The sequence below is a fragment of the Colletes gigas genome, unplaced genomic scaffold (assembly GCF_013123115.1).
Source record: "Colletes gigas isolate AHSC1104 unplaced genomic scaffold, ASM1312311v1 Colletes_gigas_Sc00001, whole genome shotgun sequence".
Taxonomy (NCBI): domain Eukaryota; kingdom Metazoa; phylum Arthropoda; class Insecta; order Hymenoptera; family Colletidae; genus Colletes; species Colletes gigas.
Window position 1 is genome coordinate 8719771 of NW_025106630.1, and position 23971 is coordinate 8743741.

General features: G+C 43.9%; 1 protein-coding gene across 1 annotated transcript in view; it reads right to left on the bottom strand.

Annotated features, from left to right (window-relative positions):
* LOC122396790 (gamma-aminobutyric acid type B receptor subunit 2) overlaps positions 1-23971 on the bottom strand; it is a 55562-nt gene that overhangs the window by 9348 nt on the left and 22243 nt on the right. The window contains exons 4-15 of the mRNA XM_043395469.1: positions 22525-22629; positions 21574-21639; positions 15125-15328; positions 12186-12410; positions 11578-11638; positions 4619-4742; positions 3135-3251; positions 2902-3040; positions 2523-2639; positions 2191-2352; positions 1909-2012; positions 1232-1525 (exon numbers count right to left, since the gene is read on the bottom strand). Of these exons, the coding sequence (XP_043251404.1) occupies positions 1232-1525; positions 1909-2012; positions 2191-2352; positions 2523-2639; positions 2902-3040; positions 3135-3251; positions 4619-4742; positions 11578-11638; positions 12186-12410; positions 15125-15328; positions 21574-21639; positions 22525-22629 (1718 nt within the window). The remainder of the gene's footprint in view (positions 1-1231; positions 1526-1908; positions 2013-2190; positions 2353-2522; positions 2640-2901; positions 3041-3134; positions 3252-4618; positions 4743-11577; positions 11639-12185; positions 12411-15124; positions 15329-21573; positions 21640-22524; positions 22630-23971) is intronic.

Consider the following 23971-nt stretch of genomic DNA (forward strand, 5'->3'; position numbering starts at 1 on the left):
GAACGTTGGAACCGAGTTTTACGCGGCTCGTTGCCACTGTCTTCGACGGGGAAATTAATTCCTGGCTGGCTTTCGCCAGAAACCCGGAACGACGTTCGTAATACGATCTCGTTCCTGAACTTTACGTCGAACAAAGCTTTGGCGGCAAATTAAATAAACTTTCAGTGGCCCGGGGATTTTATAGGAAATTCAGCGAAAGTCGAAGGCGAGTGGAATAAAATATGATAAACGATATCTGGTAACCCGGTTTATAAACGAATCGATTCCCCGTTACAGCGGAGGTAAACCTGATGGGCTCGGGAAACGAAATCCGATGGGGCATATAGTCGCGAAAGTATTCGAACGATCGCGGTTCAAACTGTTAGCGAGTGAAATACGCCCCCCGTCGTAAGCCAAAATTGCGTATCTCGCTTTTTTATCGAGTCTCGCGTTCCCAGTGGTGGTCATTCTCTCGCGTGCCAATTATATTTTAATTTCTAAACCGCGCGTCTAAAAATTACATATTTAAAAGAACTTGATTTCGAGCCTCGGCATATCGTGGGAATTATTTCGATTACGTTTTGTCCCAGTGCGACACAATTCGTTATCACCCGCGATTAAAATTCGCTTTATAAGCAAAGCCTCGAACAAACCCGAAAATTAGCATAGAAATTCGAAAATTCAAACTAGCTCGTTAATCGTTACATAAACTAAAGATTCGCTGGGTCGTCGGGTGTTAGTTGCTCGATCAGCGTAGATGCTAGAAGAAACTCTCGAATCCCGCCGATCTGCATATTTTAATGTAACTCCGCGTCTCGTTCTACCAAACTTTCCATTCGGAAAGGAAATCCGATTTGAAACGTAAAATGTCGCGTTTTAGCGCGATCAGTTTTTCCACCCGAATAAATCCTTTGCATTTGGGGGCAAGTAACCGTGGACGTAATCGTTGCTTTCGATATGACTCGGTGGAAATAGTATCAAGCTAAAATGTTGAAAGGTGTCCCTTGACAAAATCGACATTGTTAGTCGGAAACGTGGCGTAAATTCGGCACTAAACTCCGAGATTCGAGATTTCGCGATTCTTACGATCCCATTGTACCGGTATCCGTCTGGAGGTCGATCCACCGATTAACTCCGCTGACGAAAGACCTTTATCGTCGCCGCGACGCCATTGTTACCCTCTTGTCCCGTTTGCTTTCTATCCCGTATCGCTTATCGGGGAAACAGCGATAGCAACGGGGCGTTTACTTACGTTCTATCGTCCGTCACAAATCTCCTTGTGTTGCACTCGATCTTCAAACCGAGGCTTTGCACGACAGGATCAGCCCTCTCCCCGGCCAGGATGTTCGCCAGCTGGGGGAGGAACAGCAACGCCAGCGTCGCGGTCGTCGAAGCCAAGATCAGGGCGGTTATCGTGACGAAGGCCAGGGTCGCGCGATCCGACATCAAATTAGCCAACACCACCACGATCCCCGATGTGATCACCACGAAATAAACGCTCATACCGATGTACTGCGAATCGTTCAACGCCGGTATTTTTACGTGCCTGGAATTACACGTGCACATACTTGAAAATCTCAGTAATTGGCGATAGTGGACGAGGGTTCTTAGTCTCGAGTCCTCCTTTCGAAGGCAATATAATTTTGATCAGACCGTTCGATATTTCTATAAAAAAGTATTACTCGATAGTTCGAGAATCAAAGTCTTCTTATTCTTTTTTTAAATTTCTCTCGATACGTATCGCGATCGATATATCAACGGTTCTTGGACAAAAAATGAGGAAACACTTTCTGCTAATGAACGCCCTAATGGCATCCCTCATTAAACTCCGACCCGTTTCGACTCCGCCTTTCCAATTGAAATGTTCCGGCGTTGTAACGAATTTTAGGAGCCCGGTTCGTTAAAAAGCAATCGTCCAAGTATTTTCACCTCGTTTCCCACGCCATGTAGACCCCGACGATCAGCAGCAAGCCTTTGTACACGTAAAGGGCGCCCAGCCAGCTGTTCGTGTGCTGAGAACGACACACCTCCACCTGCGTGGATAATCAAAGGCATACATTAATTAGCCACGGTTTTTTATTAAATGTTTACAACTCCAGCCTACTCTAGTCTCCCATAAGATATCATTCACCCTTCATAGGGCGAAACTACCCCTTTTTAAGAGGCAGAAATTAGTATCGAGAGAAACAAACGTTTCTTGTCGTCGAGTACCTGAGTTTGATAGACGACGCCCCTGTCCTGCGGGCTAATCTCCAAGGTTAAGTTTCGCAGGTGACGCTGCATGGGGTCGAACGTCACCCACAGGGTCACCACGAGACCGTCTATCAGTAGAAGGGCGCAAATTAAGCTTATCAGTTGGGTATCTTGAAGCAACTGCAAGAAACAGAAGGAACTACTGTATAGGAAGATCAGTAATGGATCGAAAGTAACGAAATGGAATCGTGAAGTTAATTCAAAGGACGCTTGGAACATCGTTCGAGCAATAAAGAAGGATATAAAAAATAATTTTCTATCGACAATCTTCGCCAGATGGTATTGTATACCTTATTCTTGACCACGCCGCTTCTGCTTCTGGTGAAAATCCGATGCACGCGATACGTCTTGGTGAACATCGAGCCGAAAGCCAAGGAAAAGCCAGCCGACAACAGATACACTCTCGCCTGAAACGACACAACGAACAAACAAACTATAATTCAAACAACGATACACGAAGAGAAATGAAAATATTAACCAACCCTATTCCTGCCAAAGAGGGACACCGAAAATTTGAACGTGAAATTATTTTCAAAGTGACAACCGAACAACTCCGTCGAGACAGAGCCCTGTCATATTATTATTAAATTATTCGAACAATCTCAGCCCCAATGTCAGTCAGAGTGATCTTGTCGCGGGGGTCAGCGCGAGTGGAAAATTAATGCTCACCGTGCACACTGCAGGATAATAATCGTCGCTGTCAGGAAGGGTGGCGTGATCCAGACCCAGAAGGATGACAGCACCATAGACGAGACCACAGCCAACAGCGGCCATATTATTCAGCCTGGGGCTCGAGAGTTTTATGCCCCTGTCGCGCGCGTGAAACGAAACAATTCTGTACGATTCGTCCACGCGTTGCAACACGGTTTTTCCCTCGGGAAGTAACGATTACTGGGACTTACTTGTGTCTGCGAAAGTGCAAATTGAACGCCAAGAACGCGAGCGCCAGGGTGACGCCGACGCTGGCGAGGCAGGTAACGGCCAGGAAGGCCGCAGGTGCTACAGTCACCACTCTTAACCTGTGCACAAGAAGAACGATCCTTTTAGTACGCCCCCGATGACCCCGAACGGCAGTAAACGCGTAATGGCGGCTGTAACAAGCGCTTCGAGGGATTATGGCCGCGGGATAAATCGAAAATATACGCCACTCCACAAGTTCGGGTCGAATTTTTTAGTGGAAATACTGAAACAATGCTTTAAACGTATCGCGGAATTTTACGAGAAATTTTAATCCCGTTCCCGTTCGACAGCTTCCTTTATTTCGACGCCGGCATTATACCGCCACCGTAGAACTTTGATTTTCCATTAAAATTTTATTCGATACTGTTTTTTTGAATTTGTTGCTGGGAAAGTGTCGCGATGTATAAAATAGCGCGACTCAATTCTTTTAATTGGTCAAGAGTTTTATAGTAGTTTCAATTTACGAGGAAACCTGTCTCGTGACAAACAGCCCCAATAATGTCTTTACCAAAGATCGTCGAAGCCAGTCAGCTCCGTGACTAGGAATATACTTTTTTATCGTACGGTATCGGTTCGCCCACGCCGTTCACCGTATCGTAAAGACGCCATTTAATAAAGGGTACCTTTACAACCGTTTTCCTCGAATTACCAAGGCGATCAAATTTAACGCGATCGTGCGAAATCGCTGTTAACGTCGTCGAATAGTTGCTGGTTTCGACGTACCCCGGAACACGTCGTCCCGCCATTTACCTCGCGAGTAATACGTTTATTACCGTGGACGGCCGATCGCGGCGGTCATAAATGATTACGTGGTTTCCAGCGACGCGCTCGCGTTCGCACGAATCGTTTGTTTGTTATTAATTGTTTCATCAAATTCGTAAGGCGCGATTATCGATCCTCGGGACGCGCGAGTGTATGATTTCGGATTAAGGCCGAGCGCAGAACGATGCAAACGCGATCCTTGCGCAGCGCAATCCCAGCGCGCTTTTAATTTCCGCGTCGTGCAATTTTTATCGCTCGTCCGTTCAATTATTGTTACGCAACGATGAAAAGATGGAGTCAAACGGTAGAATTTGATTTAAAAAATAAGCGTGGTATAATAGCTGTTAGATTTTTGCGTACGATCGTATCGAATTCGGCGCGTCTGACCAATACTCGACATTTCTACTTGCTCTACAAAGTTTCTCTTATTTCGATCGTAAGAATTTGCTATTTGAAAATTAAATATGATGGATTGTCCAAAAATGGGACGGACAATTCTATTAATCGCGTTTCGTGTAAACACGGTTGGCGGATCGACGAGAATGGAATTCGTGATTGGTGGTAGACTAGGATAAAAATCGATATAATTAGCCCGCGCGACCGCGATAATGGTGTTTGGAGGGATCGATCGGACGACAGGGGATAGATTCGGTGTAATACGTACCGAACAACCCTTTGTGCCGCGGGGGGATGTCCGTCGGGCCATCTGGTCGGCGCGCATTTTGGACAATTCATTATCAGCTTTCCATCTTCCGGGCTGAAAATCGCTATCCTGCTGGCGACGTGGCCTGTAATTGGAAAACTTTAAGACCTTTCTCGCCTCAGCGCTAGCGAGCCGCTACTTGATAACTTAAATAATCGGTTAAGGACCGAGCCGTTCCGTCTAGATTGCGCCTTTCATCGTGATGGTTACGCCCGCTGTATCTCGACCCGGAAGAGATTTTAATCCCCTTCCCCGCGTCACATTGTTCCCGCGGATACAAATTCCGCCATTTGGGATCTTAATCGCGGGAAAAACGACGCGATCAAAAGCGTACTTATTACGATCCCGTCCCTTTGCTCGGCCCGTGTCGCGGATTCGACGGAAATGAATCCACGGCAATAATAAGTTCTCGTCCCGTACGAAGAGACCCCGATGAAAGGACTGATCAGGCCGAGGCTTTAATTCCTATCCGCGATTCCTCTTGCATCCTCTGGAAATCCGTTCTCCTATAAAATACGGGTTTTTTCCCCGTTCTGTGCCTCACCCATTTGCTCGACGTCGCCGATAAAGTCGAATATACACCGGTCTCGTAAAGAGGGAACGAATCGAGGCCATAGAAATCCCGTTCGCGTCTCTGCGAGAGCGCATTTAAGGGGGTAGTCTGGTAATTCCGCATCAGAAAATCGATCTCTCTTTTTTTTTTTAATTTTCTCCTAGTAGAAATTTGTCCGACTCGGCGTTCTTCGAGCCTGGGCCCTCCTGGAACCCCCGCGCGCCATTTTCAATTTCTTCGATTTAAAAACATTTCCTCGACGGTACGGATATTTTATCGAAACGTTGCGATTTTAAATGATCGTACGAATAACTTTTCTGTAATGTTTTCCACGAGTCTTATTCGATCGTGATGCTTTTAAGGTACCTTGAAACGCGCGTAAAAAATGTTTCGGACGGCAAAGCGAAGTTTGGAGAGCGCGGAGCCAAAAGGCGCGTCCGCTGCTCGGTTTCAGGAAGTTCCATTACGGTCGTCGTCTTCCGCTGTTTCGCGGGACGAGACGTTATCGGGATTTTTTCTCATCAACGTAATGACGACGGACGGATGATAATAATACATATTCATTTCATTCTATCTTCGGTTGTCGAATAGCGACGCGAGGCTATTTCCGAGCGCTAAAAGCAAGAATGGAGGTCGACCGATCGTTTTTCAAAGTTTGCATTCGCGAAAAACGCCGATATAACTCCGTTCCTCGTGAATCTTTAAACGAGCCCCTGTTCCCGTTTCCGAGCTTGACGGATAGTGGCAGCGACGCAGATATAATTTACTTCGACGGAACCACTTTCGCGAATCGGATTATTTTCGTCTGGAATCGAGCGCCGGGGCGCGACTCTTTAAAGCGACGCTTCGCGAACGAGTCTCAGAAAGTAAAAATCCGATGCTTTCGTTAATCCATTGTATCGAGCTCTTTGTAACCATTCCGAACGATCCTCGCGGGAGAATTTCGTCCTCTACCGAAGGAAAGAAGAAAGACCTTTACTGAAACGCGATTGATCGAGGAAAATTGCTCTTTGCGCTGGACTCGTCGCGCGCGAAAAGAAATGATCAACGGGAAGCCGCGCTTTTCCGTTCTTTTTCCCGTCGCCGAGATTATGCTCGAAAGTTAAATCCGAGATCCGCGCCGATGTGACTGTTATCCGCTCCAGGATTTGATGGATTACAGCCGTAGGACCCTCCACTGTCGACCGGTTAGATGGATGAAAGAACGGCCCCGGTGGTGGTAAACTGGAATAAATAAAAAAAAAAGAAAGAAACGAGAACAAAAAGGTGGCGGAACGAAACAGAGAACAGAGGTAACGGAAACCGGAGGTAAAGGAGCAAGCAGTTGATGGTATCCAATTTGTCCGTACCGTCGAGGGTTCTTTGTGAACGGTGTTACCTATCGCTGGCGGAAATTCGTGCCAGTTCGTTGACTTTATCTGAAATCGATGCACGAAACGCGAGCCAGAAAAAGGAGCTGCTTCTTCGAGGTTCGTGCAAGGTTAACGAGCCGAACGACGAGCTGTTACGCCCGCGAACGGTCGTCTGGCCATCAAAATTACGTGAAAATCCCAAGAGTGGAGGCTGCGCCCTAACAGGAGGGAACGTTCGCTAATTTTCGAATCTCGTGAAAATATTTCGCGTTAAGAAAGAAATCTCGCGCTCCCTTTCAACCACTCGACTACCCCTCTCTCTAAACAATCATCAGAATCAATCAGAAGCGGTAATACAAGCTGTAATTTTCGAAATGCACAAGTGGATGTGACTTTAATTTTTATTTTGCATCAAATTGAGTGTTTCGAAAATTTTAATCGCGCAGTATTGAAACGGTCGAACACGTTGGTTTCAATAATTCAAGAAAGGACAACCATCCGAGTTTCTAACAAGGTAACAGGGGCATAGTCTCCGGGGACCGCGGGAAACCAAGAGAAACTTGCGTAAAAAGAGGAGCAAGAAGTCGGACGTAAGACCTAGAGTGAAAAGTGATGTACAAGAAAAGAGGATCTTTAGCGGATTAGTACTCTCCTGCGTATACCGAGCAAACTCCTAGAATCGTCCGACCGAGTATACTCCCGAGCAAAACGTAATTTTGTAGGAGTAGAGACGATCCTTAGCGGATTAACCATGGCTATAGTTCGCCGAAATCCTTATAACAATTTCTCTAAGAGGAACCGTTTCCCTTCGTTTACCTTGTTTTCGAACTCTATGGAGAGAGAATCGCGTTCCTCGGCACGAGGCTCTACGTTTTACCAATTTTCTTTTGATTCCTTTGGAGGCAACTCGCCGTGAATTCGGCCGGGAAACTTCTTTTCTCATCGAACTTGCTTAAAGTGGAAAGGGTTTGCATGCTTTGTTTCAACGTTGCGGCTCGATTCAACAACTTGTATTACTAAACATTCGCCAACGGGGCCAAAGTTTGCCATTGCTTTCCAGGTTCCGCTAAAATCGAATATTCCGATCAATCTTGACCCGACAAATCGAAAATATTATATTCGAAAAGAATTCTCGGTCGAAGGTTTAACATTTAAAATTTAAAACGAGTAAAAAGTTCTCCGGAACCTCATTTTTCCCAGTCGAAAAATTCTGTACAATTTCGAACATAAAGCGGAAAAACTGAAAAAAAACCGTACCGTTTCGGCTTGTGTTTCCACATTCCCCTCTGAATTCCGCACAATAAAGTGCATAAAATTCCCGAGCAGGTCCATTAATACTACGAAACGTTTGCTTCTGATAACTGCGTTTTCGAGTCGATTTTTAGGCGCTCTCGTCCACTTAACGTTCCAAGCATCGGTGTAATCAGAGACCAAAGAACACGGAAACGTTTTCTATCGACGCCAGAGATCCGAACAATCTTCTACGTCGGTAGGAACTCTTTCCAACAGTGTCCGTGGAAAGAAAAGTGGGGAAAAAAGGAGCATCGATCGCGAGAATGAGTAGAGTGGCGGAACGGGACGAAGCACGGGGGAGGAGTAATGAGTCTCGGTCTCAATTTCACGGCACGGATCGCGAAAGCGCGGCCACTTTCCGGCAGATTGATTTTCGATCATAGTGAAACGACAATGACCCGTGAACGCGAATGCGATCGTCGCTAGCGTACCCGGATAACGGACGATCGGGATATCGTCCGTCCCATTGCGCGCGAATTAAAAGTATTCAACGCCCGGCGAAGAGACGGAATAATTTCTGGACGAAACACCCGGCCGGGTGTCGTTGACATCGATGCATCGAGGTCACGCGGCTGAAAAGAAGCTTGATTTCACAAAGAACCGTACACGTTCGTTCTCGGAGGCCGGTGTTTCGAGGCCGCGCAAATTATGCGCTGGCGTCGTTAGCCGGAGGACTTCCGGCTTCTGGACGCTCGACACGCGCCATGATGGGCTCTGGAGGAGTCGCGAAAAAAAAAAGAAAAGAAATATTGGCAGAATTTATCACGCTACGTAGGATACGCTCTTGATTGCATTCTAATTATGAATTGACTCGAGAAACCACTGTTCCAAATGGCGGATAATCGACATGAATTTTGAAGACCCGCATCATTCAGCCATAAAATTTCTCTTCAAGACTTAACTTGGTCCAACTTCGGAGTACATGAACATTCATCGAGCCTTCTACTCCGTGTAGCACGATACTTATTCGCCGGAATAACGATTAATAGGGTCTGGGGCGTAATAATTTCCAGGCTCCCCTGTTCTCCATCTTCGGTTTTTCTCCCTTTCGCCGTCGATTCCTCAGGGTCCCCTTTCATTAATTATTCATCGACTTCTTAGCAACATCCGGCCGGGTAGAATGGCAAACACCTTCGGTCGTGTTCGCACGAAGCTCGCGTCGATCTCGTTTCGTGCTTTCGAGCGGTTTCGTGGTCCTCACCGCGGCAGTCACACAGAAAGCCATACATTCGAGCGTCATCGAGAGTCCTTGTGGCTCTTTCGAGTCTGGCTCCCACGTTAGTACCTTCCAAGTTCGCGAGAAACCTTCGAGGTTGATACGGAATCGCGGCCTGGTAATTAATTTATCGTTAAACTTGCCTAACGCTCTATAACTCCGCGCGACTTTGAGGCCGCGTAACCACGCATCTGCGTTCGCCGTTTTTAACGCCCTCGACGCAATTGTTGCTAAGTATTCTGTTTATAACAGCTCTTGGCTGGTAATTACGTCCGTCAGGATGCGTTGGAAACTTTTAAACTTGGGCCATCGACGTTGCAATGCCACGAAAATGGGTTTTTTGGAATGGTTTGATGGAATAACAGTAACATCGTTCCAGAACGAGGCTTAACTTTTCCCGCGTCGATCGATGGGACACATCTGTCCGAGCGTATCAATATTTTCTTTTCGCGATGGAAATTAATTGTAACGACAGGGACGGGGGATATTTGCGGACGGTCACGTTCCGTCTCGTCATAACTCGTTTCGCGCGATATTGTTCGACGACTGTCCCCCGTGCTCTATTTCTTGTTACAGCGTTAATTACACTCGCCCTCCATCGTAAACACAATACCGAATTCATGGCGGGTTAAGTGCGAGGCTGGTGTAATTGTCTCATGTTTGGACAATCTCGGGACAACGCATTGTGTATGGCAGAACTATGCTGAGTCAGGATGAATTTCTAACCGCGAATGTCAAGTTGCTATAATACTCGGCGACGTTTCATTGGAAATTGGAATAAAGAGAATCGAAGTGCAAGACACCCTCGGAACCATTATTGAAAACAGGGGACGCAATGAATACCGTTTCAACCATTCAAAGGCCACGTGCAGACTTTCGTTATTATTTCGAGACCATTAATATAAAGTTCCAATGAATTCCAGTTTCGTGGCACTGTACAAGAAAATCCTCTAGAAAGTACCATCTCTTTAAATTTTCAGTTTATCTTCTGCTTTTGCTTTTTGATACACGCAACTGCTTGTCTAAGTTGAAGGATGCTCGTAGGGTTTCTTCATACGAATTGTTTATGAAGTAAAATTGCTTTCTGGATTTTATCCCAGTCGCTCCTCTAGCTCATAGATAAATCATAATAAACAGTCGATTTTGTAATGAAGTCGAGGCAAATGCCATGATTTATGGTCTGGGTTTAAACACATGCCTCGTACAGTCTTCTACTTCGTTAGTAGGAAGTTGATCGTGATAAAGTACTTCTTCGCAGGATACATTTTTCTTTTAGATTATTTATTTCACGTAGTACATTATGGAGCTTCTCTTGAACAGGTTTGTTTAAATATTTTAAACCACCCTCCCATCCGTTGCATTTCATATTCAGCTCGCGGAACGGAATGTCATCCACACTGTACATGTACTACTCTGTACATGTTTCATCTTTTTTGTCATAAAGTAATTTATTTATACTCGGTTCAGCGCTAAGGGTGCACTTCTCCACCACTGTGATTCTAAACAATTTATATTTGGCGACAAGGTTAATGCAAGGAAACGATACCTCTAAAATTTGAAACACAAATTTTCAAAATCTCTACTCGGAGGAAATATCCACGTAATTTCGCTGAAGAAGTTGCTCGATCGCTTTCGTCATTTTTCCGGTCGCGCGTCGCCATTCTCCGACTTTTCTTCCCCGTTCCAGTTATGAAAAAAACACTAAACTGGGGCGTCGAAGCAAAGCTACGAGTGGCGTGCTCAATGAGCACTCGGACTGTTTGCGCGGCACTTTATGCCGCGTCGCGCCATTTCGTTTGAAATTTGTTCCGTGGCTCGCGGAGGATGTATCCACGCCAGAAAAAGATACGGTCGCGCGATACGCTTTTAAATTAACTTTACGACCCTTTCTCCGGACGACGACGAGGAATTAGAGTGCCGCGTTCGAGGGTTAACGACGCGTGAATTTCGCCGATCGACGCGGCAACGCCATTCTTCTCGCGTAGAATCAGAGGCGCCATCTTGATTAAGCACTCTCGGCTGAAAAAATGTCGTCAAGTTTACTAGCAACTTTACGTTACGGGCGAAATAACGATGACGTCCATTGGCTAAATATATATAATAAAATTCTATGTGTTTTCATTGCTCGAGTTATTTCGTCGATTAAATGTTTATGCCCGATATTAATACAAAAATCGCGGGGGCGACCAGCGAGCGTGAGGCAATTCTTTTTTATTCGGAGGCTTTCATTGCGAGAAACGTTATCGCGGCGGCGTGAAATCATATCGTTGGCCTGGTATTCGACAATGGGAATCTGGTAAATGGGCTCATCCACTCGTTTACACGTGTCAGTTAGCTGGGGATGCAAGTGCACACGGTGTGTTGCATCGTTAGAGGCGCGCAATTGTCATCGCTTTGCAGTCGACGATTTGTCCTTTCATGCGTGGCTTCTTACGCGTTTCCCATTCCGCGTTGCTCTGTCGGATCGGTGCTCGTGTGTTTTTCGCGAATTAGAACGTTTACTCACCGTGCATCTGATAGAACGCCGTGATGCCCACTCGATCGGCGCCATCGAACGAAACTGGTCCCTGAAACGAATCAATTAGTCACGCTGTAAAGAATATTTTTGTCGTTCCAAGTCTCGAGAAAAAAGAACAAACTGCGTAAACGGATGGAAATTATTTTGCGAATCAATCGTGGAACTTCGAGAAGCGAACACACCTAAAATTGTTGTTCCACGGATAATGAATTTCGTGTTCGCGAACTACGTAGTTTTCGACGTTGGCGTACATTTTCCTGCACGCAGAGTTTAGAAAGTACAAGACCAACCATTATTGCTTTCGTAAATGATTGATGAGGGTTGCTGAATGCTGGAGGAGAGAGACCGTCCACGGATTTCACTGTCTCTGTTTCATCCGTGTACGTGTATTATTTGCAAGTTGCCAGGAAGTTCCATAGCCGTGTAAGGATTTACGGGCAACCTTTTGCACTTTCGCGCAGAATTACTTTCGCTCGCGTTCCATTCCCATTAGCGATTCGACCCACGTTTTAACTCACTCTGCCTTTGTCTCATCATGTTTTTGTTCGCGAATAAAATTTCCTTAAATTCGGTCTATTTTTCTGCCCCACACTCACCGAGACTCCAACAAAACGCAAAAGCTTCAGCTGTTCCAATAATTCCGTCGCGATGTCCTTCCTCGCGTGCGTGTACTCCGTCATGCTCGTATTCTCCTCGTTCAGAATGATTTCGGCCCTTTCGAGGGCCAGGGCCATGGCCCACACAGCGTCGTAGGTCTGCGCGGCGAATTTCGAATGCGTCACACCCCTCTTGGCCAATTCCGTTTTGAATTTGCTGCTCGTCTACGCAGAAGACACGTTATTAAGAAATATGATGAATCTGATTTTACTTACGGGGCTAAGAAACGTCAGAATTGCTTTTGATAGGATTCCCCGTCTCTAAATAAATGAAACGAAACAAAGTGTAATGCTTGATGCTTCATATTTGCCGGAATAACTCGAGCACGCTTTGATAGCGCGAGCTTCATCCCAGCGAAAAATACGTTTTATTGTGTTCGAGCTGGCAACAGTATGTCTTTGACGGAACCAGTAGTTATTAACAAATTAAACGGTTTAGATCGACGCAACGAAGAGCACGGGATCCGTGTTTGTTCGACAAATTTAAACCTATGCGCGTGTGTCTGTGTATCGCGCTTTCAGTAGAACATCGCGAACGAACTGCGGATGCGATATTGTGCGTTAAACGCAGGCGAAAGTTCGTTTGGCATTATACAAGCGAGGCGGATCGGTGATTTCGCTGGAAATTCCGCTTTGCAGATTTATCGTGTTTCCGGTTAAAGAGTTGTGCCACCTTTGTGACGATGAAACATTGATACTATTTTTTTTTGTTGTCATAAAACGATAACCGATTTGTACAAACGCTTCTGGATGAAAGGTCGATTGAAGAACTTTTTATCGTTAATTTTGTCAAGATTAAGCGAATACAATTCATTTGGATCGAACTACGTAATTTGAAAAGAGAAAATAGAGTCGATGTCTGGATTAGTTTCCGAGAAAATGGCTTGTAACGCTTTATTTGGTCCTCGTGGTACATAATAGGGGGATCGAAGCTCGGGTAAGAAGCGAAAACGATCGCCTAATCGCTTCGAAATAAAAAGACGTTGCAACCATGGAAACTGGGGATTAATTCGATGTAATCATCGATTCCCGCGCGTGGCGATGGAATATTCGATTTAGCAAGGGTTTTCGGTGCTTCTGACAATTATGCAAAATGGGGAACGCGTGAAGGGAATACGAAATTTCTTGAAAGCGAAGTTAGCGGTCTCGACACGAAGCTCGCAGTCGCGTTAACAAACTGCGAATCGAATCTTGAACTCAAACACGCTCGTGTCCGATAGGCAAAAGAAAAATGCATGTAAAAAGGAACGAGAGAGTCCGTCGCTAAGAGTAATGGATCTTCAGAGCTTTACTCGTTGGACCTGAGACTAAGTCGACGGCCAAAGAACAACATTGCGCTTGGATTACGTCTGCGTAAGCTCTGAAGTCTACAGAAACGGCTGTGATTGTCAAAAGACAAATAAAATTATTTAAAAACGATGACTCAACGTCTATTGTGGAATCGTATTTGGAAAAGCAAACTAAGAAATTTCTGAAGCGAAAAGCTTTGAATTTATCCTTCCGCAAACAGTTTAACAATTTTTATATTCGTAATCATTGAAATATTAATTGGGACTATACGTATGATTAAATTTACTGTTCGAAATGTTTTAACTCGCGAGGAATATTCAAAAAAGTTGCAAGCTGCTATGCGTTTACTGTTCGAGGATGGTCTCGCTGTCTCGATTTCGCTGGAAACGCGAAACGAAATGTCACGCTCTCCGAATCGAAATTTCACGACATGGCGTCGTGGAGATTATCTTCCGTGCAACAGAAAATTCAAGCCGGTCTACGAGGAAAATATCATCGTTTCGCGGAATATGCAAACAGGGCGACCGACATACATCGACACGCGTCCCTTTCTCTTCAGTTCAGGCACCGCGAAAGCTTGCGAGGCCGCGAATTCTATTTTTCCACGTACTCGCGTAAATATTCAGCATATTCGAACGAGTCTAGAATTATTCATGATGTTGCTTAAAAGGGCCGAAAATGTAAAAAAGAACTCGCGACGCGTGCAGAGACCCGGATCCATGAAAGGCGAAAACGGTGATTCCTTTTCTCTAAGAATTATAAAATCCCTAAATTATTATAGATTGTATATAATTTCCTTTCTGCAATCGATGTGTACGCGAAGTAAAATTTGGGGCGTTGAGGTCTCGGGGAAATGTAACCAATATCGAGGGAGGTTCAGCTCGAATTTCATCGAGACACGGGGTTCTTCTGGCGAAACGTAATTAGCGACACGTGAGTTCGTCATTAGCTCGATTGCTCGAGCATGGTAACGTTCGATACGGGGAAGCTCGTACCTATTATCACGCTTTCGTTCTACCGTGCCGTTTCCTTGGCGCCTTTAATGGACACGACAAAAGGTTCGCGCGTCCGTCCACGGCGTTGTTAACGAATACGCGACGCACGCGTTGGAGAAGAAATGAAAAAAACCAGGCCACCATCCAAAGACAAAGCCCCGACACTCGGTTTGTATACTCTCCAACTAATTGAATTTTCGCGTATTTACTCGCTAGGCCCGCCGGGAAGCTCTGAATGTTAAATAAAATAAAATAATATATTTCTATTTCTATTTAATTTACAGTAATTTTAATTTGGTATCGAACAATGCACAATCAAGGCTCTTCACAGCGAAACGGTTAAGTCGAGACCATGAATGTGCCCCGTGCATTAAGACGCGTGCACATGCATCACACGTGATAAATATAATAGCATCACGTGGAGCGTGTGCAACGTAAAATTCATGTGCACACGTGACGGATTAGGTTTCCAAATTTATACGTTGAGCCTCTCACCCTTTCGCCCTGGTTTCGTACGCTTACGTCTGCGTAAATTTGAAAAATTATACTCCGACAAATTTCTACGGAACAATCGAGGATTGGAAAGACGCTTACCAGGCCCGACGAGCTAATCTCGTTTCCCAAGGCGGATCCGTAGCTCTGGACGATGATCAAGCCATCCAAAGTTTGCGACAGCTGCGACCGTGTGCATTCCTCGGGTTCCGAGTGCCACCAATTGCCCGTCATTCCCGACAGGTCGATCATGTCGCCTGGCAAGATCCACGCATAGTCGCCCCCGTGCATGCCCAGCTTCCACGCCTAATTGCGGACAGAAAGCATACGGAATGGTTAAAAATCACCGATTAAACGCGAGATCCAAGATGGCGCGTTGGGAGAACCACGGGGAAAAAACAGATAAGGCGAGCTTTAGAATTGGCTTTCGCCGGATGCTTCGCTGCTTGTACGTTCCCTCGAATATATGGGTTAGTCGGATAAGTCTTTTATCTCTCCAAGAGAGTGGGCGAGTTCATTACGGAACCCTCTATTTTTGTATTTCTATAAAACGTCTCCCCGTCTCGTATACACCGAGGAAAATTAATGCCGCGTCGTTCACATTCCCGACGCGTCGCGATACGCGCGATCGATCGTCAAGTGCATTTGCCAACGGAGAAAGTTAATGGGGTCGCGTTTGTCGTCCCGACGCTACTGTGGAAAAGATCCACGGAATGGAACGCCCCGGGTCCAGAAGATCGAACGCGTTGTCATACCAGGGATATTTACGACGATCTTCCTTCGAACGACGAATGCTAGCTATAATGAGAAATAACGACGAGTCTCTCACGGACCCTTCGCGATGTCTATCTAAAATATGTAAGCCAGTCGAGGACGCGCGGATGGCGAGTGAAATCGATCTACGCCCGATCGAGAATCTACCCTGAAATTTACGAAATTTCCACTTGCACCGTCTGTTCATTTATTTAAAATTCCTGCCGGGGATTCTAATTTTTTAAGTACATAAATTTCGAGCGAAAACGTTTACATTCTGCAAGATCGAATACTCCGAATTCCATTTTAACATCCAGGGAAAGCGATACAGCACGTTTCGATCACACCGTCTGACCATTGCTCGTTATTTCCACTTCGGTTCGTATACATCTGTTATGGAACGGTATTATTTGCTTTAAAATAACAATATGGGTTTACGAAACAGCTCTTAACAAGGTATTAAATATTTCTGAGCGTCGATGTTTGAATTCATTATACGTTTCAGCGATCGTCGACACGTTTGCGATTGTTAATTTTGTCTCCGCGATAACGCAACGAAAATTAATGAAACTGTTTGACGAATATTTTTCTGCGCGTATTTCTCGATGTAATTTTGTAAATTGTTCTTGTCTTGGCATGAATTAATTCCGCCTCCGTAATGCGACGTTCCTAACACGTGTGTACGACTTGCCTAACGCGTCTGGCGATTACTTACCATTTCTATGTCGGCCGAAGTTTGCACTGTTGACGGCGGTGTGATATTAATTATTGTAACTTGGTCTAATTAGTCAGAGAATACGAAGATCGACGGGGGCCGGATAGCACCGTGTCTCCGCTGGTGTTCTTAAACGCAAGTAGAAATAGTGAATAATGGTCGGACGAGGGCTCGAAAACGAAGCTTACTATGAAAGATAGCGTGCTATTACTTATTTTAACATATGCTACCTCGATTAGAGAAATCATAATTATTCAAATATAAAAATAGTATTATTTTCTATATCAAGGATTATAGTTTCCCCCAACCGAAGAACAATCGAAAACGTTGTCTCATTCGCTGAGATTCCATCAAAATTTGTTATTCCACTCTATGTCGAATTACTCGAGCATCATCGCGGAATCATTAGTCAGTCAGGATGTTCAACAACGTTCTTGCGGAGCCACGAATGGCGGACGTTAACTGGTAAAAAACTTATAATGCGGGTCTCTGGTAATCAATTTCCTTCGCGTCACGATCAACGGAAGTCTGTTATCGTGCCATCATCCTATCGAATGTCTTCCAAACACTCGAACAAAAAAATCCTCGTACACGTCGCAGTCGCTGCTTCAATAGGTTACAGTTTTCATCCATGTTTTCCCGCGAGTGAATTTCATTTTTTCGCGTCTCCCTCGGAACTCCGTCGGCGTAATTAACTGTAATTAACTGCGTTCTTGCCGGAGTTAATTTCCACCGACGGAGCCTCGCGAAATTTATTGCGTCGTCTGTCTGTTCGGCGTCGCCGTTTGAAAGTTTCGAAATTCTTTGGGAAACTGGTTGTCGACCGAGTATCGGGAAATCGCCTCGCACGCGGTTACATCTCATTGTCTTCCGGCGCTTTGCTCGCTAGCGAAGTTAAAAAACTGGGTCGCGCGTTGAATAGCGCCCACGTGTCGCTTCATGGAGACCGAGGCTGTCCATCTCGCGGAACGCGAAAATGGAGAACGCAGGCATAAACCTACCATCTTACGGAATTTATTATTTCGTACACCTCTTGATCATTTTTCCACCGTTATTCTTAGGTAATAATAATCCGGAGACTATTTTCATTTAGTAATATCTGAGAACTTGAAGACAATAATTTGGATAGTACTTTTTTTTGCGATCCAAGGCTGATATTCAAACGTTGATAGGTGTTTACGAGGTAGAATCATTGCAACATAGCGGAACACGCTTTATCATAGTTGTGTGTGTTACTTTGCCATTCCTCATTGCAATCCCAGCATTCGTTTCAATTAATTTTTCATTTTCTCCAGCGATTCTGCTGTCTCTCCTTTCATCTAGAGTTTTAATCGATTAAAATTTTAATTTCTGAGATTTATTATTTACAATTTTAAAAGCGATCGACGAAAGTGTCAATAAATAAAGCGTAAACCTCGTCAATTTGAGCGAAGGGGAAGAAAAATTTTTATAATTGGAGTTTAATATTCGACCAAAAATACGAGTCATTTACTGGATTAATCCTGATTACTGGCCCGTTTACCCAGCGCGTTACCAGGCTACCAAAAAAATTTGCAATTTTTCTCTTAATAAGGTTCTAACGAAGTGGTTGAGAAGTTTAGGAAGAAAAAGAAATATAAAAACTGTCCATACGGTGGAAAATTTGCATTTTTACCCCCGTCGTGTTTTTCATGGTTCGACTTAACGTTTGACCTGACCGGGAAGTTTTCTCGTCAGGATATTACGGGAAAAGCGCGGATAAATCTCGTTGGAAAATTTTCAGATTTCGGGGGGGTGGCAATCAGGAAACGAACCGTGATATACGGTGGCGGGAATGTGTCCTTATTCGTTGCAACTCTGCTGACAAGCAACATACTTGATACATTCCGTTTTTTGCAGAATTTATTTTCAATAAGATGGATCAATGTTCCTTTTAAATTTCTAAATTATACCAATTCTGTCAACAAAATCGAAACTCATCGGAACAAACTTTACCGAAGAAAAGAAGAAGATCGTAGCATAATTAGTTTGTAATCACGTTCGCCGCGACATTTTATACGTATCGTTGAAAAGGAATTTTCCTCGTTTCCTCGTCGAGTGTCTCGCGAACCAATTAATTGTATTCTTTCCCCTGGGAATGATTGTAAGGATAATAAGTATTTCACCGTTGATTCTGTACAATTATTCGAGGGGTATATTGCGCTAGCTATTGAATTCTGATAATAAGATTACTTGCTTATATATTCGTTTGAATAGCCGGGAACGAGTCTGTGCCCCGTGCAAGTAATACTAGACTAAATTAGAGGCGCGAGACCTCGGGGTCGATAGGATTTCGAAGAAGCTGCGGGCTTCATGGATTCATCACGCGCCGCAACTGTTCCATTTTGTGGCCAATTTTCGACTGGCCATCGGGTCCCGCCACTGACATCGAGTAATTTAGTTTCCGGGTGTTCAGCCAACGACGTTGACGGAAGCTTTCCGACGTTAAGTGCATCCACGCTGTTACCAAACGTTTCCCGTGTCACGGCTGATCCAGCTTTCAAAATGCAAACTAAGACGCGCGTATAACTCTCTGAACTAATACCATCACCCCATTTTATTATATCTGCTTATCTTGATACACTATTTTTGTAAGCTCTGCGCGTGAAATAATGGTGTCAAAAAATCCGACACCCTGTACATAGGGATTTGCTGGGCAGGGGAAACAGAAAAATGGCGATCGAGCGTTGGGACGTGATCGATTTTCGATCGATAAAGAATCATGCTCCGCTAGACGCGCCCGTCGCAAGACCTTTTCCCTCCGAAAATTGAAAATAATTTCTGCCGTTTTAACGTCACGGTGCTAACGACAGGCGGCGTATTTCTCGAGGAAACGGGCGATTTTACGAGCGTCTTTAAAAATTCGTAATTCACCTGTCGTCGGTGCACGGACGAACGCTCGTAAAAGTACAATATACCGGGTGTGGAACGTCGGCTGTTTTATTTTCCTGCAATTTGAAGGGAATTGCTGATGTACTGAACTGCTGGGAAAAGGTGCACAGAGAAACTCGGGAAACTCTTTGGTACATTCCGGTGACAAAATTCCGTTTCTCTAAATGGTACGGATTACATTTCATGCAAACAAAGATATCACAGTCGCATGCACTCAGCAGTGACGTTGATACTAAACAGTTGACGAATAAAGCGTAGGAATTTACAAAAATTAAGTTCGCGAACTTTGACCCGGTTCTCAAAATGAAAAATTATATGGTACACTGTTGGGGAACACCTTTTGGCCCTTTTTGGCAAACATCCATTAAAAGATTAAAGTTTCAAATGGATCCAGCGTGAAATTTGCATAAAACGATCACGCATAATGAACGCTCTGAACCTTATCTGCTTACATTCCTGTTTGCACGATGCATTTTAATCGGAATCGATGTTTCCGCGCGTTGCACCCCCGAAAGAGATCTGTCTTTTGTTCGATCAACGAGAGAACAAATAAGACCGTACGTTGACAATAAATATAAAAGGAATCGACTCGTTATTACGTTTTAGAATTGCAAAAACCTGTCTCTGAAATTGCACGCTGCACATTGTCACGCGTCAATGTTAATGATCGTGTTCCCTCGGGAGTTTTTATTTTTTTCCAAATAAAATGAAGTAGAATTTTTAATGGAACGCAAATGACAGTCTGAAATGAATGAAAGTCTTCTCATAGGAAAGTTACGATACAGAGGTTAATCTTTCTTCGTTTTCCGTCTGAAAACGTTCGAAAGGGAATTCCTAGAATGTATCATTAACTTACAAGTCAAGAGGCTTCACGATTGCCTTACACGAAGGCAGAAAAAGCCTTTCGAGTTAAATACTGTTCGTTAAATTAACATCGGAATTGTTACTCCGCGTATCAAGCGGATTGAACCAAAATGGAAAGCTGGTTGGTCGTAAAGGGCAATCCACTGTGTAGAGATTAAATTTATTATACAAGATCTTCTAACGTTTTGGCCATTGGGATTTAGTTCTCTCGGGAAGAAATTCTTCGAGCAGAAACTAAGAGATAGTACTGAATTATAAATGTTAAAAATCGCAAAAGAATATACGACGAACATACACACAAAAAATATATATATTATGGTGAATAAAAAGTTAATATAGAGACTTGTACAATAAATTTAATTTCCACATTGCACTTTACGATCAACGAGTTTCTCCATTACGGTTGGAAATGCTGTTTATTTCTTCTCGAGTCCATATACGTATATTATTTTATTATTTAGTTTATATGTAATTTCATTTATTTGCTGTGCTATATTTCCTTTGTAGCTGTTCAAAAATGTCTTATGAGAATTTAATATATTACAAAGTTTATTTCATCCCCTGCCAACTGGGTCAATATTCAAATTTGGATCACTTAACGATGTCACTATAGACTTGCCACGCGTATAAGCGTATTAACTAAACGCATAGGCGTATGTATTAATTTATGTAGACGCGTGTATAATGTACAGGGTGTCTCACGATATATGGCTGCTATTACAGCAAGTATATATCCGTTACTTATTATTAAAATGCATTAATAAAATAATGTTACGATATATCGTGGGCGTGAAAAATCATCTGCAGAGAAATAAGAAAATACAGTGTCGGAAGCGGGAGTTATAGGGTCACATGATAAGAAAGATAACGATAGAAGTAAATTTGGGTCATAGCCGCCACGCTTCACATAATAAATGAAAAGTACGTAGCGATCGGTGTTCGCGTCCTCTTTCTAAGAAAATTTAAAAGAAGTATTTTTAATTGCAAAGGACGCTTCCCGGTGAAGTCGTTTTGTTGGTTGACTCATCAGTAAGACGGAGCATAATTGCAAGAAAGGAAAGGACAATGCAAACGGTATGGAATATATAAATCGTGAAATAAATTTTAATTTCGTTGCCATTTCTCACGCAATAAATTTTAAAGTGGATCAATTTGGACCACGTTTCTAAGATTTTAGTGATATTTTTTATATGGTAATAGTTCGACGAGCGATTAAAACATTTGAAAGAACGTTATTGCGATCGCGAAACACTAGCGATCGCTCGTAATGCAGTCTGCGAGTTCGTGTAACTTAGTTTCGCTGGCTCACCTCGCAGAAAACACGGGACGCCAGCCGCGGTGAGAAACTCCCGATGATGATTCTCGTGTCCAACTCCTGGAACCGAATAAAAAGTGCGCTTCAGCCCCCGCGGCAATCATTCTCTTTCGCGCGCGTCCCAAGCGTCGCGTCTTTCATGCAGGTTTATCATATTAGACCCGACGTGTAATTAGTTATGAACCGTAATTAAAGACCCACCGAGTACGGGGGCTAATTCGATTCACTTTGCTCGACGCGTCCTGATGCGCTCTAATGCACGCCGGAGTTCTTTTTCAGCCATCTTCTTCGCGAAACGTTTGCATCGACGTTAGAACGGCCCGGAAGCTAACGCGTTCACGTATCAGCTACTCCCCTTTCCCGATCATTTCTCCACCCTCGAACGTGCGGTTGTTGCGTTCCCGTTGTTCTTTTCGGTTCTTTTTTTAAACGAGTTCCGAAGCAATTAAACTTTCGATGTGTTCGCGCGATCGTTGCAAAGAAAACTGTAATTGCGGAGTTCCAACGAACGTTACAAATATATGGGGGTTAGAAATCGCCGCACGGTGGACCAGAATTCGTGGCAATTACGACGACTACAAATATAGGGCGAATTAAAATTGCAAACTGTACGTACGACGTTCTGGATCTTGCATTTCGGCGGGAAGAATCTACGCTTAGATTTCGCAGATATTAATAAATTATTCCCTGCAACGTTAAATATTAATTCCTGGTCCACGAGCGCGGCGCGTTTAATCTTTCACGGGCGAGATTCCGTGCGCGGAATTCTTTTTCCGTTCGCGTATCGTAAAATACGGGGGGGGGGGAGCAGGTGAAACTGGCAAGTAAAATTCTACGCGGCGAAGAAGAAGACACCCGCACGCAGCGACGCGCGACGATGGCCGCAAATCTGCTCGCGAAACTTGTTGGAAAAGTCAATGAAGTTTGAGTTTAAGCGCGTCTTACTTTCAAAGTCCGCAGCTGCTCCTTGTAATCGTTCTCCGCGAACGTGATGGTCGCCGTGCATGTGATGTTCGCTTGCTCCAGTTCCGTGACCAGATCGTTCACGGCCTGCAACAGAGACACAGCGGCGTCTTCGTGTTAAAGAAAGCACCGGCCATTTTGCGTCGAATCGATCACTTTCGCGCCCCGATGTCCGTCCATTTTGACGTTTCGAACGTATCTATCACCGGGGCTAATGAGTCGCGGCTTTTTACGGAGGAACCCTCCGGATCGGTGATTTTCCAATTATTATTAGAGATAATAATATCAGAAGAATAACTCGACCGAGAAATTTTGTGTGATTTTTCGTTATTCTCTAAGGAGATTGTGCAGACTATTCTGCATCGATCGAAATAGATGGAAATTAAACGAGGTTATATCTGTGGGAGCAAAGTGGACGTGGAATAACCTCCGGAGCTCTTGGCGGAGCCATTTTCGTCAGGGAGTGCGATAAACTCGAGATAGTTTTAAATTCAAAGAGAAGAGCATAAAAAAGTAAACAAGAAACTAGAAAAACGAATGTAAAGTCAACGTTTAATTTTGTCTGGTTGCGACTGTCAATAAAAATAGTACGAACTTCCCGGACAGTCGAATACTGTTTTAAGTTTTCGTTCGTTTGGGAAAACAGCTTTGACGTGGATTTTAACGAAGATTAAAGTAAATAACGTTTATTAACAGTATCCACGAATTTTTCGAACGCATCGCGCACGATATGTCCTATGTGAAATTGGGACACTTTTTGTTACATCCGACTAAGGCCTCTCTTCCAGTCTGGTTGAATCGGAACGTACAGCGGCCTTTGCCGTCACAGTTTTTGATGCCCACCAATTAAAACAGCTAAATCGAACAGAGACAGTTTGCAGAATAAAAGTATAATATTAAAAAGAATTATCTGGGACTCGAAATTGCAATATCTTTATTAAAAGAAAGACAAGATCGAAGTCTGTATCTTTGATAGTTCTCGTAAATATTGTTAAATACAGAGAAATTCGAGGGCTCGTATTTTTTAAACAATAACGAAACTAGAAACGCGACGACTTCGATCTTCTTCAATTTATATGGACATCGAGGACCATAAATGATCGATTTGGCGTATGATGGCTCGTACGCGTCAAATTCAGAACCTTTCACGCGTGATTCTTCTTAATCAACAGCGAGAAAAAAACGCGATTAATTGTAACAATAAATTAAAAGCGGTAAAATACGAAGGGAACGAACTCGGCTGAAGCGAATGGAAACAGCTATAGCAGTTATAAAAACACAAAAGGAAGGAAAGAAATAAAACGGATAATTATCTACGTAGGAATGCTCTTTCTATAAAATCACAAAAGGGAGAAAAAGAATTGAAGCGGATAATTATGTATCTAGAAATACTTTTCCTAGGTAGAATAATTATCCGATTTAATTCAGT